Source organism: Mirounga angustirostris, unplaced genomic scaffold (genome assembly GCF_029215605.1).
Source record: "Mirounga angustirostris isolate CCGP_5_RB_7025 unplaced genomic scaffold, mMirAng1.0.hap1 SCAF_4, whole genome shotgun sequence".
Classification (NCBI taxonomy): domain Eukaryota; kingdom Metazoa; phylum Chordata; class Mammalia; order Carnivora; family Phocidae; genus Mirounga; species Mirounga angustirostris.
In genome coordinates, this window is record NW_026991712.1 from 179,324,893 (window position 1) to 179,345,291 (window position 20,399).

Here is a 20,399-nt window from a genome sequence, read left to right on the forward strand (position 1 = left end):
ACAGTCAAAAGATTAGTAGCTACCAGGGGTTAAGGAGAGGGAGGGATGAACAGGCGGAGAATAGGGGATTTCTTAGGGCAGTGAAATTACTCAGCATGATACCGTCATGAGGGATGCATGTCATCACACGTTTGTCCAAACCCAGAGAATGTACAACACGAAGAGTGAACCCTCATATAAACTATGGACTCTGGGTGATTGGGATGCATCAATGTGGGTTCCTCACCTGTAACAAATGCTCCATCCTGTGGGAGATGTGGGTGATGGGGAGGCTGTGCAGGAGGGGGGAAGGGGGGATGTGGGAACTCTCTATACCCTCCTTTCAATTTTGCTGTGAAACTAAAACTGCTCTAAAAAATTCAAGTTTATTTTAAAAATGAGGGAGGAAAGACTATTTTATACAAACAAAATTGAGAGAATTTATCATCAGAGGAATAAACTGCAGGAAATATTGAAGGGCTTTTTTCAAGAGGCAAGAAAATAATAACCATATGGAAACTTGGCCCACATGAAAGAAAAAAGAGGATAACTTCCAGAAGTCACGATAAAAAAACCATTGGATTCAGAAATCGGCAGATTTGAATAGACATTTCTCCAAAGAAGACATATGGGTGGCCAATAAACAGACGAAAAGATGCCCATCACTAATCATTAGGGAAGCACAAATTTCTCTACAACGAGATACCACTTCATACCCATTAGGATGGCTAAAAGACCCAAGAAAACAGGTGTTGGTGGTGGTGTGGTGAAATCAGAACCTTCGTGTGCTCTTGGTGAGGATCTAAAATGGTGTAACCTCTGTGGAAAACAGTATGGCAGTTCCTCAAAAAGTTAAAAATAGAATTACTGTATGATCCAGCAATTCCACTTTTGGGTAAATACCCAAAAGAATTGAAAGCAGGGGCTCAAAGAGATATTAATACATCCACGTTCATAGCAGCATTATTCATAGTGGCTAAAATGTAGAAGCCACCAAGTATCCACCAACAGAGGAACGGAGAAGCAAAATGTGCTATCTACACACAGTTGGATGTATTCAGCTTTAAAGATTTTTTTTTTTTTATTTTTATTTATTTAACAGAGAGAGAGCACAAGTAGGCAGAGCGGCCGGTGGAGGGAGAGGGAGAAGCAGGCTCCCTGCGGAGCAGGGAGCCCGATGGGGGCTCGATCCCAGGACCCTGGGATCGTGACCTGAGCCGAAGGCAGCCGCTTAACAGACTGAGCCACCCAGGCGCCCCAGCTTTAAAAAGGAAGGACATTCTGACACATGCTACAACATGGATGAATCTTGAGGACATGATGCTAAGTGACATAAGCCAGGCCCCAAAAGACAAATACTGTGTGATTCCACTTAAATGAGGTACTGAGAGTAGTCAAAACCATAAAGGCAGAAAGTAGAAGGGTGGTTGCCATTATCGGGGTGGGGCACGGAGGGGAGAACAGGGAGTTAGTCTTTATTATGTTATCGTGAGCATAGGGTTTCAGTTTTACAAGATGAAGAGGGTCCTGGACGTGGATGGTGGTGATGGCCTCACAACAGTGTGGATGTTACTTTATACCATTGAATTGTACACTTAAAACCAGTTAAGATGGGGGGTCACCTGGGTGGCTCAGTTGGTTAAGTGTGCAAGTCTTGATTTTAGCTCAGGTCATGATCTCAGGGTTGTGAGATCCAGCCCCGTGTCAGGCTGTGTGCTGAGCGTGGAGCCTGCTTAAGATTCTCTCTCTCTCCTTCTTCCCTTTCTCCACCCTTTCTCTCTCAAAACAAAAACAAACAAAAAAACCAGTTAAGATGATAAATATGTATACTTTACCACAATAAGAATTTTTTTTTAAAGAATAAAGATGATTAGAAATGGTAACTATCTGGCTAAATATTTTTCTCATCTGCTAATCTCCTTAAAAGATAATGGACCGTTTAAAAGACAAATATAGTAATGTCTTACAGAGCATATAATACATATAGATAAAAAATGTATGAAAACAGGGGTGCCTGAGTGGCTCAGTTGGTTAAGCGTCTGCCTTCGGCTCAGGTCATGATCCCAGGGTCCTGGGATCGAGTCCCACATCGGGCTCCCTGCTCAGCAGGAAGCCTGCTTCTCCCTCTCCCACTCCCCCTGCTTGTGTTCCCTCTCTCGCTGTGTCTCTGTCAAATAAATAAATAAAATCTTAAAAATAAATAAAGTTGCCCCCTAGCCTGTACTCTGCCTCTAAGTATTTCCTTCAAAGCACTAGTCAGTCACACATGGAACTTTCAAAAATGAATTGATCTGAGCTCAGAGACTATGTTCTTTGCCGAAGAGCCAGCCTCATGCTCAACACACAGCAGATGCTTTTCTGGAAGAGGGGCCAAGGAAAGGAAGGGTGGGCTCCCAGCTTCATGCGGTCTCCTCCTGCCCCTCAGCCACCCAGGACAGCTGGGGTCTGTCCCCAAGGCCAGGCCCTCCTCGTCTCCTGGCCGTGGTCCACCCAACGCCTCCCTCCTCACCTGCTTGACTGCTACAGGGCTCTGCTGGGCTTTCGCTCTCCCCAAAGCCTTCCAGGGCCCTCGTGGGCTGGGTCAGAGCCCCTCTCTGCTCCCTGAGCCCCCCCAGGAGTCCCCATCCCTGCACTCGTCACCCTGCGGCTCATCTGGCCAGACCACCAGCTCCTGGAGGGCAGGACCCCACCTGGCTCCCCAGCTTCTGTTCTATAAATGCACAGAAGATAAATCAAGGCTGGGCAAGCGGGGCATTGACTCTAGTCCACCAGGAAGCCACGCAGGACGAAGCTCCTGTGTTGGAAACTTCTGACCCAAGACAAGCTCCCTTTAAGAAGAAAAAGTCCCAGGTGGGCCCCCTCCCAGCCCCTCCTGAGGCCCTCACTTCAGAGCCGCCCTTCCCAGGACCATCAGCCACAGTCAAGGCTGTCTAGCCCCGGGCAGGTGTGGGAGCTCCCGGCCATCCCTCCGATCAGATGCCCTGGGGCTAGGGCTGTCACTGATGGGGACCAGAAGCCCTCCTCTCTGAGGGAGTTCAGCAAATCAATGGTACAACGAGACGTGGCATGGTGTGGGGGGAGGGGCACCAGCTGAACCTACTTGAGGGAAGCCATTTACATCAGCAATATCCGTCTGCATGCTGACAATTAATGCGCTCCTGCCCTTCAAAACGGTTCTCTTTTCATTAAAGTTGTCCCCATGGGGCCTCGGCTTGGCAACACTTTCCCAGCTGTTGGTTGGAGCTATTGTAAGCGCCCAAGTTGAACAAGACGGCACGACTTCAAAAGTAATTCAGATGTTTTATAAAAGTTGACATTGTCCCCGCCCCAAACTGGGGCCGGATTAGACCCCGAAATCTGAGTTTGGGCACAGAATTTAGATATCATCTGGGTCATGATTCAACACAGAAAACACGAGGCCATTCTGGCTCCATCACCATTAGCTCCGGGACCTTGTGTCTCTGTGCCCCAGCATCCTCACCTGCAAAATGAGGCTAATCATGCTTGCCTCACAGAAGCTGTGAGGGCTGAACGGGATAAGAGAATGTGAAACCCTTAGCACAGAGTCTGGGGGTGCATTCCGTGTTCCGTAAATACGAGTAGCCGGGGTTGTCGATGTTTTTAATGTTGAGGCGATGCAGGATAATGGAAAGGGGACTGACTTTGAAGTTAGGTATTTTGTAGCATGACTTTGCACCCATGATTTCTCCGGGCCTCACTTTCTCCGTCTTTAAAATGGGGGTAAGAATGTCTATCCCACATTGATGTTGTGACGATTAAATAAAATCATGTGCATAAAATGACTGGTGATGGGGCTGGTGGATTTTGCGGTATTTTAGAGATAAGGGGAACCAGGCCCGGAGAGGGCAATGTCATTCCCAAAGCCACAGAGGATGTGTTCTTGAAGATGACCTCACTGGGGCTCTTACCCTAGAGTTCATGGGCCCCTAAAAGTTCCGGGAGTGAGTCAAAGGGTCCCAGAATGCAGAGTTGTGAGGTTTTGTATATCTCCTCTGGGGAAAGTGTCAACAGTGTTTATTAGATTCTCAGAGTGGCCGTGGTCTCCAAAGGTTATAAGAACTGCTGTTCTAATTTAACCCTCTTCACTTCACAGCTGGAGAAACTACAAGCGCCAGAGAGAGCAAGCCCACGGCAAGTTAGAGACAGGCCGGATTTCCACAGGGAATGAGCCCCTCCCTCCTGCAGGAAGCCTGGGGGTGTCTAATGCGGGAGACACAGGATCCATGGAGACGGTCCTGATCTCAGCTCTCAGAATTTTTAAAACTCCGTTCACATCCATTCACATCCCCTTGTAGGTGCTGTAGCATCTTGGTTCCTAGAGGTTCTCGGGGGCAGTCATGTTTTGGGCGAACCTGGGCAGGGATCCTGCATTTTTGCGGGGTGAAGCAGGCAGCCCCACCCTGCTCAATGGTCAGCGTTTACTGACCACATTGGGAGTAGGACAAGGGGGCAGGAGGGGTCTCCAGCTTGGGTGGCAGAGGATTCAGGAGGGGGGAGGCACCGGTTAGAAGTGGGTGATGAGTGTGAGGTGCCTGTGGGACCCTAAGGAGGAGAAGCCCTCCGAGAAAGCAAGCTCATGCCCGCTGCTCCCCTCCCCCGCCCATCACTCTCCTCCCCACTCCTTCACCCCCAACCCCGTCCCTCAGGGTCCTGATTTGCTGACAAGGCTGGCACGTTCTTGCTTTGCTTGCTTTGGGTTGCTACCCGAGTTTCTGATCTGATCTCACATGTCTTTGCTGCCACCCAGGATTCATGCCAAGGGCCCCTCTCCAGGACACACAAGCATTGGGTTTTCTGCTTCCAAACTAACCTGAGTTCCCAGCCTTAGCCCCCTCATTTTTTAATCCATAAAGCGGCTTCTGCAAATAATAGCACACACCACCAGGTCTGATTAATTAACTGCACAAAAATGATGGGGAAACCAGTGAAGGAGATAATTATGCAAAACAGAAAGTGTCAGATTTACTATGCTCGATCGTTCTTTCTTCCCCTCTGCACGCTGAGGACCGAGGGGGGTGCTCTGGTTTCCCTGGCGCTTGCTTGGTGAATGAGCTCCCCCCACCAACAAATCCTGCTCACAAAAGGTCAGAAGGGAGGGAGGCAGGCAGGAGGTAGGACAGAGGTGGGGGTTGTGGGGGAAGGTGTTCACAATGAGAGCAGGACACACCTGAAGAGAGGAACCTCCGCCCATTCCCAGGTGTGCTTGCTAACGGATCCCCCTCCCAGCCGGCCCTAATCCTCTGGGGGAGATGTGGCAATAAAGCCCTTCACGTCCATTTCTTCTTTGTCTCATTCTACTTCTCCCTGTCTTACTCCATCCTTTCTCCCCCTGAGCTGGTAGAGCTGGGGTTGAGGTGGAAGTAGACAGAGCAGACATTTTGGCCGAATTCCCAGACCTGCTTCGGCTGGCCCTCGGAGATAGAGAAGTTCTGGGGGCGCACGAGGCCGCCCCGCCGCCTCCTGGCTGCGGGGATCATGGGGCACTGGGGCCTCACTGATTCCCTGTAGCTCCATCTTTCTACGGGGAGGCCTGGCCCAGAGCGGGACTGGGATGCACCTGGCCGCCCTTGGCCGGTGGCATTCCTGGGCACACCCCACCATCCCCCATCCCTGGCTCAGCCTGCAGTGTCCATTCGCCCCCACCGTGTGATCTGGAGGTCTCGGGGTGGACTCTTCTCCCTTCTCCCTGGAGGCGCAGCCCGAGCGGGGTGCCCGGGCGTGCCGACCCACCTCCTGCCCGCCTCGGCGTCGCGGTAGTCCTCGATGGCCAGCCGGAGTTTGCGTCGGTGCAAAGAGCTGCACACGCCCAGACCCAGCTCCAGGTCCTCGTCACTCAGGCTCAGCAGCACCTGCTCCGTAGGAAGGTGAGGACTGAGCGCCCAGAAGGGGGAGTGGGGTGGGCACCCGAGGCTGCCAGGACCTGCTGCTGGCTGTGGCCGAGCCCCGGAGGGGTCTGCTAGTATGAGGCTGGACCCCAGCGCCCGCCCGTCTCCCTGCCCATCCTTCTCTGCAGTCCAGGCAGAGCACTTAGTGCAGCTCTGCTCCAGGAGGTGAGTGGCATCACATCCTGGCCAGTCGAGCCCTCTAGCCCGGTCCTGCCCCCCGTCAGTCAGGTACGGGCAGGTTAGGCCCAATTTAAAGATGCAAAAGCTGAGACTCAGAGGGCTATGTGCCTTGCCGGGGAGACGTGACGATTTACTGTGGACACTGGATCCTGAACCCAGCACAGCTGGCTCCTAGAATGCATCTCCTCCTCACCCCGGGATTGGGGGGCGGGGCTGAGGTGGAGCAGGCCAGCTCTGGGTTGGTAAAGTTCACAGGAGGGAGAGGGGGCATTCCCGCTGGGATCCTGGAGGTGCCCTACCTTCCCGCTCTTCACGTTCTCCGCACAGGCCTTGACGTACATGGGCATGGCCATGACCACTTCCAGCCAGGCCTGGACAGTGCCGGCCTTCCAGTGGGACATGGGGGTGGTCCTGACCAGCTCCACCTGCTGCAGCCGGTCCATCTGCTCCTCGCCCTCCGACAGGCTGAGGCTCTGCCGCGTGGGGCTGCACTGGCTGTCGGAATCTGCAACACACAATTGCAAACTTGGTGGGAAGATGGGGAGGGGGCTGAGGAAGGAGCTGAGGCGGGGGGCTCCTAGGGGGTGTGGGGGGAGGCAGGGACTGGGCAGGCTGCACTCCCAGGGTGCAGGAGGTGGGCGGGGATGTCTCCCCCTCGCGCATTTCTTCTTTCCAAAATCAAAATGGCTTTTGTTTTGTTTTGCTGCCCCTCCCCCATTACAAGAGTAATCTGTCCCCCACCCCCTCCCGGACAAAAGAACAGACTTTTTAAAACTTAATCCAACAAAGAATGAAAATAAAACAAAGTGAAAATCGCCCCAAATCCCACGCCACCCAGAGACAGCAGCTGTTAGTTTTAGTTAAATATTCTTTGGGATACACAAATGCCCATGCTTCCAAACACACACACACCCACGCTTCCAAGCACACCCAGACCCATGCGTAGACACAACGCTCTCCGTTTCGTAATACGCCGTTCTCATTTACACCGTGGAGGACATCCTTCCATCTCCGTAGAGATCTGTGCTATCTTTTGACGGCACAGGATTCATCAGAGGATGCTTTCTCATTGATCTCGCCTGCCTCCTGTTGCTGGGCATGGGCTGTTCCCCATTTTTCGCTATTGTAATCAATGCAGTGGCAGTCATCTCTGGGTGACTGGGTGATTTATTTTCTTAGGCTACATGGAGCCTCAGCTCCATTCCTTAACACACCGAAACCTGTTTCCAGAGTAGCCCCTCATAGATGAAAATGTCTATCCCCCAGCATTTCCCATGCCTACTCTTCAATCCATGGTCGGACACACCTGATGAACGGACCGGGTTCAGGGCGACCTTGACTGAGATGGAAAGCCTCTTTCTCTAAAGTAGGGTTAAATCAACGCCCACACAAACTCAACACCACAAGAAATGACAAGTATTAAAAAAAGGAAGCCTGGTTAGAAAGGACCCTGCCAATACTGTACGTTGTAAATTATAACGATGTAAAAAACGCTTATCCATCAAGTCAGGCACGTGGTTACAACAGTGTGTGTGAAGTCACACAGATATTTACAGTTACTGAGCTTGGGTGCCAGGAAGAATGAGCTTAACTTCCTCTTGCTATACTTTTGCGTATCATCAAAGTTCCACAATAAACATGCATACATTTATAACAAAAATTGGAAAAATTAAGTAGGAAACAGTACAAGTGGTTATTGATGGGAGTTCATCTGAATGAACGATGTCCCATTCATATATTGGAATATATGTGATTAATGAGAAATGTGTCACTGGAGAACACTTTTTTTTAAAGATTTTATTTATTTGAGAGAGAGAATGAGATAGAGCATGAGAGGGGGGAGGGGCAGAGGGAGAAGCAGACTCCCTGCCGAGCAGGGAGCCCGATGCGGGACTCGATCCCGGGACTCCAGGATCATGACCTGAGCCCAAGGCAGTCGCCTAACCGACTGAGCCACCCAGGCGCCCCTGGAGAATACTTTTAACATGGGAAAATGTTCGTAATCTACTGCCAAGCAAAAAAGGACAGTACAAGACAGCAGGTACAACGTAATCCCAACTGTTTTTTTAAAATGATATGTACACGATTCTACGATGTAGAACTCTAATTGTGTGTATATATGTATATTTATACATTTATACATATACTAGTTGGATAAATGTTAAAAGTCTGCGTCTGGGAAGGGGTGAGGGTTAATTGTGTGTGAGCGTGTGTGTGTGATTGTTTTGTGCGTGAGTGTGCACATGTGAGTGTGCAAGGGTATTTGCGAGTGTATGCACACTTTCCTGTGTCCCAGGTTCCCTGCATTGAGGTACGTTATTTTTGAAATGGACACATAGAAATCTTTTCCTAGTGACAAGGCTCCTCTCCCCAGTTCCTTCACCCCTCCCCTGCCCCTGCCATATAAACTCTTTGGAAACAGCTGTATCCGCTTGGGGGCCATACACGCATCTAGCTCTGCCAGAACCTTTCCCCCCAACGCTGGGGGACTCTAGCTGCTCAGCCAAGAGCCCTTGGAAGCCCACAGCTGCTGGCCAGGAGGATGCCACCCCTGGTCCAGCAGGGCACTGGGCAGAGTGACCTAACTCAGGTGGGCAGCCACGATGCCTCATGCCTCCATTTCCAACACCCTAAGGTTGGCATCATGCCTCCCTGCCACCTGCCTCCCTCCCAGGACTGCTCTGGGGACTCTATGACTGGGGATGCTGGGTAGGTGCAAGGCCTCTTCCCTGCCCCCAGAGAAACGGCAGATGGCACAGAGCACCACAAGCAGGTCGCTGGTCTGAGCTCATGTTGCCATGACGCCCGGGAATGTGGAACCAGCAGCTTCCTCTGCAGCCCTCCGTGGGGGCCCCCGAGTTTCTGCCTGGTGAGACAGCTGCCTGTCCCCAGCCTCGGTGTCCCTCCTGCTGGTCCCTGGCTCCCCAGGACAGGCTTGGCTTGCAGGGAAGCCTTTCTGATTGGGTCCTACAGGTGTGAACCTCTGGCACACAATGCGGGTGTGTCCTCCCTGGCTTGGAAAGAGCTGAGAGTCTCTATGCTGTTCCTGTGACTGAGTCCTGTCTCTGTCACTTGCTTCTGGGAAGATGAGAGTTAAATGTCACCACATCTGGTTACCTGAAATTCCAAGACACAGCCCGTGTTGTCCATTTGGACTGGGCCTGTGGAAAGAGGCTTTGGAGTTGAACAGCCCTTGGCTCTGGGCCAATTTCTTGACCTCTTAAAGTCACAGTTTTCCCATCTATAAAATGGGTATAATAATAATACTATCTACCTCCCAGGTTCATGACTAGTATAAATTCTGAATGTGAAGCTATAGTAGGCACTCAGTACTTGCCTCAGTCCCGCTGCCTTCCTGGGGTGAAACGTGGCTTGAGTTCAGCTCAGGTGCTTAGGGGTCCCCCACCTGGGCAGAAGTGCATCGTCCCAGCAGGACTCCCACCTGGTCCAGGTGGGAGAGGCGGGGCTCCCTGTGAGGTGAGGGTGGGCTTGTCTATCCCATGCCCAGGGGGGGCGGCGCTTGGCTAGGCCTCCCCAAGTAAAGGCTATAAAAGTGGCAAGGGAAGGAGGAAGGAGACAGGCAGCAAAAGTCAGAGAGAGAGAGAGTTGGAGAGAGAGACTCAAAGAGCAAGGCTTCGGCAGGGAAATAGGGCCACAGAAACAACAAAGACATGAAGAGAATCAGGAAGAAGGAGAGAATGAGTGGAGGGTGGGGAGGGAATGACAGATAAGGGGACAAAGAGAAAAAGCAAACTTCCTGGTGTGTGCGTTTTCCTGAGCGTGTGAATATGTGTGGGTCACTCTGTAGCTCACAGGCCTCAGGCCGGTGCGGAGAGCTGGCTTTCAATTCACATTCCTTAGGGCGCCCAGGCTCGAGGACTGCCAGAGGCCGACCTGGGGTCCTATGAGCAAACCACACATTTTGGTTTCTGAAGAAAGACAGCCATTCACCACCCCACTCCTTCAACACCCCCTTCCCCCACCTCACCACCCAGGACTGAGCTCCAAGTCGACACTGCAGAAGGCCTGAAGAGGGGGGCGTCTTTGGGGTCATAAACCATTAATTAAAGGTAATTTATTTATTTATTTATTTATTTATTTATTTATTTATTTATTTATTTATTTTTTTAATTAAAGGTAATTTCTAAAATGCAGGCATATGGTGCCAGATTTTATGTCTGGGATTCCATCAATCCTCGCTTTTATTTCCCCTCTGTCTCAGCCCTACGAGTGAGAATAACTCACATTTATAGTCAAGCAGTGAGTTAGAGAGGCCGGCTGAACCTCTCTCTTATCAGAGTCTGAGGAGGTGTCGCCAAGAGACCCGTCAGTCTGGATCCTTCCGAACACCGGGAGGACCGAGGTTGACTCTGGAAGAAGAGGTTCTACCTTCTCCCACCAGATGGATTGTCTGGTCCCAAGAGCCTAAAATATTTACTCTCTGGTCTGTTACAGAAAATGCTTTACAGAAACTGTGAGGTTCTGAGGTTGGCACTGGAATATGAGAGACCTGGGTTTGAATGCCGGCTCTTCTGCTTCTCTTGGGGAAGTGTTTTGAATGTTCTCAGCCTCACTTTTACCATCTATGAAATGGGATGATAATAATGTCTAATCTCACAGGTCTAAGTGAGGACTGAATGAGGTGATGTATGATGGTCTAAGTGCTCAGCATACAGAGGGTGCTCAGGGGCTGAGTGGGGGCCTCTGTCCTCTGTAGGCTCCTATCACTTGCAGTCTAACCGGCTCTGTCCAGGAGGGTAGCTACAAGCCACACGTGGCCATTGACCACCTATTATGTGGCTCGTCCACACTGAGAAGCCTCTGCAGTATAAAATATACACTGAATTTTGAAGACTTTGTCCAAGAAAAGAAGAAAAAGTAATCTCAATAATTTTTATATTGATCACATCTTGAAACGATAATATTTGGGTAATATTGGGTTAAATCAAATATATTATTAAAATTCATTTCACCAGTTTTACTTTTTAACGTGTCTACAAAAAATCTAAAATTACGTATGTGGCTCATATGATCTCTTTCCTGCACAGAGCTGCATTAGACGGAAGGTTTTGTTCGTTTTCTCATTGCCTTTCCCCACTTTTGTTGGTCTGGAAGTGAAGCACCCGATTTCTCTGCTTTTGGTTCAGTGGTTCTTAAAGTGGGGCCCCTGGGCCAGTAGCATCAGCAACAGCTGGGAACTGGTTAGCGATGCAGATTCTAGGAACCCACCGCAGCGTTCCTGCAGCAGAAGCTCTGAGGGGTGGGTCCAGTAATCTGTATTTTAACAAGCCTCCCAGGTGATTCTGATGGGTGCTGAATTCTAGAACCATTCTTTAACTTACCATATGTATTTAACTTCACAAAACCTAGGGTTGAGCAATATCTTAATGCTCTGTCCTAAATCGTGAGCTATTGAAACATCCTGATCACTCTTTCTGACTTACAACCTACCGTGTCGATTATTTTAATTCTGTCCTTTAAAAAACCCACAATTTTAGACATTGTCATCGTGATTATTTTACCTTGATAATATTTGCTTAAAGTAATTTCCCTACACGTTAAGCACGTAGTTCATCACTTCTTCTTGCGCCTCAGACCTAACTTCTAGGATAATTTTTCTTATTCCTGAAGAACATGATTTAAAAATTCCTCTGATTAAGAGTATTTTTTTGGTGGTAAGCTCCTACAGCTTTTATCTGAAAAAAGCCTATGTTTCCCCCTTGTCCTTCAAAGAGCTTTGCTGGGTACACAGTTTTAGGCTGATGGTCATTTCCTCCTGGCACCTCGAGGACATTGTTCCACTATCTTCTGTCTTCCTTTTTGCTAACGAGAAGGCAGCTGCTGGCCCAACTGTTCTTTGGTTAGCTCCTTTTAAGATTTCCTCTCTGTCTTTGGTGTTCTGCAGTTTCATTATGATGTGGCTACAGGTGGATTTCTTCTTATTCTGACTGATATACATTGTGCTTCCCATATCGATGGGTTTATTTTTGGAATATTCTCAACCATTACCTCTTAAAATATGACCTCTTCTCCATTCTTTTTTATTTTTTAAAGATTTTATTTATTTATTTGTCAGAGAGAGACAGTGAGCACAAGCAGGGGGAGTGGCAGGCAGAGGGAGAAGCAGGCTATGCACTGAGCTGGGAGCCCGAAGTGGGACTCAACCCCAGGACCCTGGGATCATGACCTGAGCCGAAGGCGGGCACTTAACCGACTGAGCCACCCAGGCACCCTGCTTTATTGACTTTTAATGAATTCAAATACAGGTTTACATTGCCACATGTGGCTAATGCCTGTTGTTGTAGACCAGAAAGCTCTGATTTCCCCTCATGCTTTCCATCAACTTATTTCTCTGCATTGCATTCTGGGTAATTTCCTTAGACCTGTCTTCCATTTTTAAAATTCTCTCTTCAGCAGTTTACTCTGCTGCTTAACCCATCTTTGGATTTGATTTGATATGATTTGATTTACTTATTTTTTTAAGTAGGCTCCATGCCCAGTGTGGAGCTCAAGGAGGGGCTTGGACTCTTGACCCTGAGATCAAGACCTGAGCTGAGATCAAGAGTCAGACACTTAACTGACCAAGGCACCCAGGTGCCCCTGGGTTTAATTTTTTTAATGTTACTAACTACATACTTCTAAAAGTTCTATTTAGTTCTTTTCCAAGTTCACCTGCTCTTTTCAGATAGTCTCTTGTTCTTTGCTCATGTTTATGACTTCATCTTAAATTTTTTTAAGTATTACATACATATTCGCTTATATTTGGTATATTGGTAAGTATGTATCTGAAAAGGCCTTGGAAGGTCTAAATTTGCTAATTTCTCTGTGGACTCTCATGCATGCTGAACTCAGATTTGATCTTATGGGAATCTCTAGGGTTTAAATCCAGAGAGGATTTCTGTGACCTGCCAGGGTGGGAGTGGGGAGGGAGGGGGGATGGTACCTGGTAGCAGGGACCACTTCATTCCTGTTAGAGAGACCTGGGAGAACGAGAGACCACAGGCTCTGTTCCTTCACTTTGCCACTCCCCAGCATTTACTTCCCTGTCCACAGTCCTGACATCAGCATCTGTCCCCAGGACAGACCCCAGGTGTCACACTTGGTTATCGCTCACTGCTCCTGTTCCGGTCTTAGCTCACAGCTTTTTAGTTTTGGATAGGGGCAACTTGGGGGTTCCCCTTACTTTTGGTGAGGCCAGAAATAAATTGAAAAGTGTGTTTTATTTTAGATTTAGCGGTCCCTCAGAGTCTGTCTTCCTCCACTTGGCCCTGAGAGGACATCCCTCTTGCTGTGTGCACTGTCCAACCTATATGCTCTTCACGTTCTGCTGGGGGCGTCTGTCCATCTGCCCTGTTACAAAGGGAGTTCCAAGGTCAGAGGCCAAGTCTATCCCTCTCCTTATCACCTGGGCCTGGTTCATGGTGAAGCTTAATGCCATCATTAAAAGCCCAAGTTATGGGAAAGGGACACTCAATACAGTGTTGTTTTTGTTGTTGTTGTTTTAATTTGAATCTTCCCAGGGACCTCTTCTGCTCAACATCCATCACTGGCTCCCTGGATAAAGCCCAAGCTCCTCACACGACAAGGCTCTGTGTGACCTGGCCCTTTGCTGGCTTCTCCTCAGTCCCATGCCCCCTCCCCGGCCCCCTGGGCTTCTTGCGCTTTCCCAGCACTCCTGGTCCCCTCCCCCATCTTGAATCTGTTGCACCTGCTGTTCTCTGCCTAGAAGTACCCCAGCTGCTGGCTTCTCTGCTTGGAGACCTCCTATGAAGCCTTCAGGCTCTATTGAAATGTTGCCTCTTCCAAGGACCCCTTCTCCAGTCCTCCCGCATAGGCCGGTCCCTGCCCCCCTGCAGCACCTGCGTGTTCACACCTTCAACCTGCACGCATGCGCTCACAGTGTTCTCATTGCGCCAGGTCCTGTTCTCGCCTGCACTTCTCATGGCTGAAATCAAGGAACTGTCGTGGGATTATTCAGGGAGTGTGCCTCCCACTAGAGCGTAAACCCCATAAGGACAGGAGTGGGCCCCGTTTTTGCTACTAGGTATCTCTGATGCCTAGCCAGGGCTCCATGTCTGCCTGTCTCCGTGGTGTTGTTTCACCCACCATGGTCCATTTCAGTGACCAACAAGAGGCCACGGGATGTGGAGCGGGATATCTGTGCGTGAGCGTGTATGAGCCAGATCCTGCCCACCACTGCCCGGACGGAAGGCGCTCTATAGATTTTGGTTAAAAGCAGGCAGGCAGGAGAGGACGTAAGGAGGGAGGGAGCAGGCCTCTCCCTTCAGCCTCATCTTCCTTCCACCTCCTTTTCGGCCTCATCAAGCTGCTTGTGGCCTCCACACGCACCACATGGTCTCCCTCCCTTTTCTTGGCCGATGGCAGGGCCTCTGGACCTCAGCACTATTGACTGACATTTGGGATGGTCTCATTCTTTGTCGTGGGAGCTGTCTTGCGCAGGGTTAGGATGCTTCGGGGGCCTCTCTGGCCTCCACACGCTAGACGCCAGTGAGCACACAGCTTGACTGCTCCCAGCACCCCAGTCCTTCTGCCCGGGCCTCTCTCTTCTCAGATCGGCCCTGCTCGGGCAGCCAGCGCCAGTCCAAGCTCCCTGCCCTTGGGCAGTGGCAGGAAGCCCCCGTCAGCACTTCTCCAGCCAAAAGCTGAACTCTCATTTTTAAATTGCTGCATTATAATGTGAGGAAGTCACGTTTCCCCGCCCGGTAACAGCGCTGTGTTGGATAGAGATGCTTTGCTGGGGCCCCAGTCCCAGCTCCTGTGAGATATGTGCCAAAGACAGACCCTGGAGCACCGGATCGGACAACCCGGGTTCAAAGGGCATCAAGTCACTGATGGGGTAGCTGCTGGGGTGACGGCAGGACCCCGGTGGGCCCGCCACCCACCCACAACGCCCTGACCCCAGCACCAAGCGGGCCCTTGGAGGCCCTGAGTTAACAAGCTGACCGCGCTCCCTTCCCCCCGTGTCCCTTAAAGTCCACGACACCGCAAAGCACATGGAGAAGTCCAGCCGAGTTCGGATTTTACCAGCCATCACTACTTTATGCGCTCAGAGAAAAATGTCACATGCTTCCCTTTCCCCTCACTGTTGGTGCCGCTGCCTGGCCCGGGCCAGCCTAAGCTTGGGCTCATTGTGTCAACCGACCCAACAGGACCCCTGTCCTCAGCCTCAGGGGCCATCATCCCCCAGTCACCGCTTGCTGCCAGCCCCTCGGAGGACCTTCCCAGGAGGCAGGGGACTGATTTCCTGGAGTTGGCAAGGGTCCACCTCTCTGCACTCATGTCCCAGGTAGATGCTTGGCAACTAGTTCCTGATTTTATAGACTCAGGGGCAAGAGGTGAAGACGAGGTCCAGGGAAGGCAAGCAGACTGCTCTCCCATGACAACTACGGGATGCTTTAAAAATAGACACAGAAACTTTCCTTTTTCCTCCTTGCTAACCTGTCCTAATGCGGAAGAGTGCCCACATTTGGGAAGTCCTTCTTAGAGTCTGATCTGCAATTGAAATCTCTTCGCTCTTTTTGTTTACGCTGGGGGAGTATTCCAGCTGGGGCCCGGCCTCTGCCTATATTCTTACTTCTAGTCCTCTTTGCCCATATGTTTTCCTGGCTGGCTTTTCCACCGTCAGGTGGGTCTGGAAGGTGAAGCAGAGGGGATCTTGGAGTGGAAGCTGAGGGCTGGAGAATGATTCTTCTCCTGGTGCCCCCATGGAGATAGTACGAGTTTGCATCTGGATGGCTCTTGGAGGGAGCTCCGGGTTGCTGGGGGCTTTGAGCACCCCGCTGTGCCTGGGGTCCCTGACTAGGTTTTCGGCCTGGCCTCTTCATGTCACCAACCCTCCCGGCTCCCCTATGGGCCTGAGGACCTCTCCGGTTCTTTCTGGCGCGGCTCAGCCTGCTTCCGTGAGCCCTGTGGACTGTGGTCATCGTGATGGTCTTGAGACACCGTGCATTTGCTTGCTGGCCCAGGGGGACCCCCCGCGAGTCAGAGCTGCGGACCTCTGGCTCAGGGCAAGCCACCTGGAGGCAATGCCTTCTATGGGATCATCCTAAGCAGTTAATGCAGACTGACCAACCTCCCACCTCCTTCAAAATGCCTCCCAGCTGCCTGGAAATTTCCCACACCAGCGGTGAGCTACTTTGCTTCTTGCCCCAAGGCCAATTTAGGAAGAGCAAGGATGTTTATGAGCAATATTTCTTTAATGTCCTTCCAAATGAAGACAGAGCTTTGGTGAGGCTCATGGTGGGGCATTCTTCCAACCTAGATACCTACTGGAAATGTCCAGGAGAAAACTGGAGCTGGTCTTGGCTTTCTGGAAACGAGAGAACCAAGCCACTCTGGCAGCTTTGCCTGCATCTGCCTGGAAGTGGTGTAGTGCACTGCTGGACCCCAATTCCTATCCCTGTTCCCTCGCTTACTGTGTCTCCTTGGGCTATTTCTGTCTTTCTGTCTTTCCTGTCTGAGCTCAGTTTCCTCACCTGTAAGGTTGGGACAATAATCCCCACTTCATGTGATTTTGGTGAGGACTACAGCAGGATAACTTATGTGGTCTCATGTTTACATCTGGGTCCTCAGCCTGAGCCCTAGGCCTGGCACACAGGAAGTGGTCAGCCAGTGTTTGTTGAATGACTTACCGAGTGTATGTCAAGGGCCTGCACTGGCCTGCCACTCGGTAAATGTCAGCAAGTCACGTCCTGCTCTCCTCTGCCAGTTTTCATCACTCTCTTCCCCCCTGCAGAAGCCAGTCCTTGTCCTCAGTCCTCAGCCTGACACCTGCACCACGTCCCTGGGTAGCTGTCTCCACGCCGGTGACCACACCTTCTCCGGGCATTTCTGGGCGAGTGTGGAGTCGCCTTTGTCAGGCCCACCAGCACCTTCACCTCCCACCACTGTCTCCATCTCTGGGTCCCACAGAGGAGAGCCAGGAGAAATGGGGGTGTCACCTGGCTGGGCTCTCAGGCCACCGGCAGGCTGATCCCACATCCGACTGCAGCCCTGGCCATGTGGGCCTCTGGGGGCCGGGTGGGCTCGGGATTCCTGTGCTGGCTCCAGAGTTTGGAGGGTTGGTGCTCCCTGCTAGTCTCCCAAACGCCCCAGGCTCTGGGTGCCCTGCTCTGGGTTCAGAAATGAGTGTGGTCTGCTGCTGTAGCGAGGGCAGGAGGGAGGACACATATTAAATTGAGATGGGCACCTACGGCCCGGCAGGGCCACACCACACTCTGATTGAGGGCAAAGGCAAGGACCCATACAGCTGGATGAGCCCACAGGGAGAATCTAGACCCGAGGTGGCAGAGCAGGTGGCCTGGAGACAAATTGGGGCCATGGAATGTTTTTCTCCTAAAGAGCACTAATATTCTTAAAAAAAAAAAAAAGAGTTGCCAATATAAGAATTCCAGTGTATTCCATAACACTTTTGGCTTCTCTTGAAAGATCGGGAGCTCTAGGAGCGCAGGGCGCTCTTCCTTTGCTGGGGGCAGCCTGCAGCGCCCAGGCACCCACTTCCCTGACCCGCCTGGAGCCTCTGGGGTTGAGAAATAGTGGGAACAAGGCGGGTATGCGCGCAGCACGGTGCTGCCTCCCGAGAGTGCTCACGGAGGTGGGCCCGGTCATCACCCGCCACGCTCTGGGTGGTGCGGCCGCTAGAGCTGATCTAAAACAGAGACTGTGAAAGGCACGCCAGCCTTCCTGCAAGGGAGCCCTCGTGACCGTGACCGTGACCGTGATGGCTAAGCTTGCTGGGTGCTTTACAGGCTGTGCGTGAGCAGGCCCATCGCACAGATGAGGACGGTGGAGCTCAGAAATGTCCATCGGTTGCGCACGCGGACACGGCCAGGCCCCAGAGCCTGTGTTTTGCGTCACCGGCCCACGTTTCCTCTCGTGGGAGTCTCTTGCCACACCGAGACGAGCAGCTGCCAGAGGCTGGACATTTGTCTCCACTTGCGATTTCGTCTTTGCCCCAGGGGATAGGCCGTTTTGTTCCCATTTCACAGAGGGGAAAACTGAGGCTCAAAGGTCCTAAGCGAGTGGCTTAGGGTTGCACGGCTACGCGCTGGCTCTGGGATTACACCCAGAGATCTGGCTCCAAAGCCTGGGCTTTCCTCAACATCCCGCCCTGTGTTGCTTGCTTTTGACCGATCCTGCTGGGTTCAGGCTGTCCCTAAAATGCATCTGTGTTTCCTGCACCCACAGGAAGAGATGGAGGGAAACTGGCAATGGTTCACACACCCGGCCTGTTATCTCCGACCCTTGGTTTGTAGACAGCCGTCACATTCCCTGTGGCGTGCAGAGAGCCTCCTGCCCTATCACCACAGCACTGGTCCCTGCAGTGACAACTGTCAGAGGCAGTCTTCTCGCCTCTCCTCCCTGGCCTGCCTGCCCCCAACCACAGGCTCCGTGCCACCCCCAAAGATATCGGTGTCCTAACAAGGAAGGAGGCTGGCGCCATGTAGGCATGGAGCCCGTTGGCTGGACCCAGGGAAAGCGATGAGGCAGCTCAGAGCTGGTGGTGACAGGGCAGGTGGGGCCGGATGTCCCGGCAGCATGGTGTGCCCATTCCTGTCCCTGCCCCAGGGCCCTGTGGCAATGGGCTCGGCCACTCTGTGTATACCTGGGACCTGGGACAGCAGCAAAATCAATATCCTGGGGCTGGCGTTTCTTAGCCAGTCTGCGGGGGCCCTTCCTTTTCTGCAGAGGCTACACACTGACTCGGGTTCTTTCTGAGCAAAGGGGATGCTCGGACAGAGAGAGGTCCAGACTCCACCTCGCCTTGCTCCTGGCTCACTTCTTAAGGCTCCTGGGAATCCTATATGAGCCTCAGGGACTTTCCAGGGCTAAACAATGTCAGAAGTGTGGTGTGCTTAGAGCTCTCCGAAGAATTGCTGACTTAGTGTCTCTAAGCACGGAATACAGGGGCTGAGGAGTCGCCCATTGTAACATGTCCCCGAGGGTGCTCTGTGGAACTAGGTACAAATGTATGGTTCTGCGGTCAGTTACGTTTGGGAAAATAAGTGGAAAAAAGTGAGATATTTTCCTTCCCTGCAGAACTTGTTAGATCCTTGATAAACTAATGTGTTGTATTCAGGATCGCTAAGGTTTAGAGACACAGCATTGTTTCCAAAACAATTGACCCAAGGATTCCCCTCCCCCCCCCGCTGAATCTTATGGCCTGCAGCAGCTTAGAACACTGGCCTGGGAGTCAGGAGCCCTGGGTTCCCGAACCAGCTCAGCCACTGATGCCCTGCTTGACTGCGGGCAAGTCCCTTCCCATCTGTAACATGAGGGGAGTGGGCGAGAAGCCAAGAGCCCTGTCAGCTCTACACGTCCTGCGTCCTCTGGTCTTGTCCCTGAGCTGGCCCTGGCAGCTCGGGCGAGTTGCTGAACCTGCCTGGGCCTGCCTTCACACCTGTACTAAGGATCTTGCTCTGCCTCTCTCACAGGGCGGTGAGAGGCTGAGATGAGATCCCTGTCCTCATTGTCATCGTCATTGTCATCATCATTGTGGCTTATATTCACTGCTACCCAAGCTAAGCCTTTTATATGCAGTAACTCGTTTCTTCCTTGCATCCACCCCTTGGGAGCGCCTTGCTGTCCCCAGTGTACACATCGGGAAACAAAGACCCTGCCAGGTTCGGTAACTTGCTTAAGGTTGCCAGGTAGCAAATGGTCAGGACTAAGGTTTGGACCCAGACAGTTTGCCCAGAAGCTACCCCCTTAATCTTGACCTTAATCTGCCTGGGGAAAAAGCATTGCAAGCTGCAAAGGGCTGTCCCCTGGGAGTAGTCTTGCTGTGGTTCATCTGGGGGCTGTGCTTGGCCTCCCGGGGAGGGGCTCTGGCCCTCCATTTGCAGGCTTTCCTGTTCTGCCAGGGTGAGGAGGGAAGAGACCTGGGCCAGCTGTCTCTGGTGCAGAGCAGGGGTGAGCAGGGCAGTCTGGGGTGCCCTTGGGGAGTGGCTTTTCCACAATGGGGGGTGCAGGAGGAGGCCTGAGGCAGCCCATAGGCTGCAGCTTAGATTTGACCTAACCCATGGGGGTCACACTGCCTTGGCGTTGCGAACCCTTCGTGCCAATGAGATCATATCTATAAGAGAAATAAACTGGAGCTTTGCGGTGAAGGGCAGTGAGCGTGGTGGGGGAGGTGGCCTGGGGGAGGGACACCAGGAACTTGTAAGGCTCCACAGGCCCCCACTGCCCTGGTTTGTTTTAGAGGGAGTCTGAGGCCCAGAGAGAGAGACCGACTTGCTCGTGGTCACACAGCGAGTCCTTGGCCAAGCTGGGAACAGGACGTCCAGAGCCAGGCTAGGGGCTGTCGACTCCGCG

At 51.8% G+C, this 20,399-nt stretch overlaps 1 protein-coding gene across 4 annotated transcripts in view; it reads right to left on the minus strand.

Moving 5' to 3' along the window:
• Positions 1–20,399, minus strand: part of KAZN (kazrin, periplakin interacting protein) — a 1,036,128-nt gene that overhangs the window by 14,784 nt on the left and 1,000,945 nt on the right. For all 4 annotated transcript variants that reach the window (XM_064589897.1, XM_064589898.1, XM_064589899.1 and 1 more), the window contains 2 exons: positions 6,365–6,570; positions 5,731–5,849 (listed from right to left, as the gene is read on the minus strand). In XM_064589897.1, coding sequence (XP_064445967.1) covers positions 5,731–5,849; positions 6,365–6,570 — 325 coding nt within the window. The remainder of the gene's footprint in view (positions 1–5,730; positions 5,850–6,364; positions 6,571–20,399) is intronic.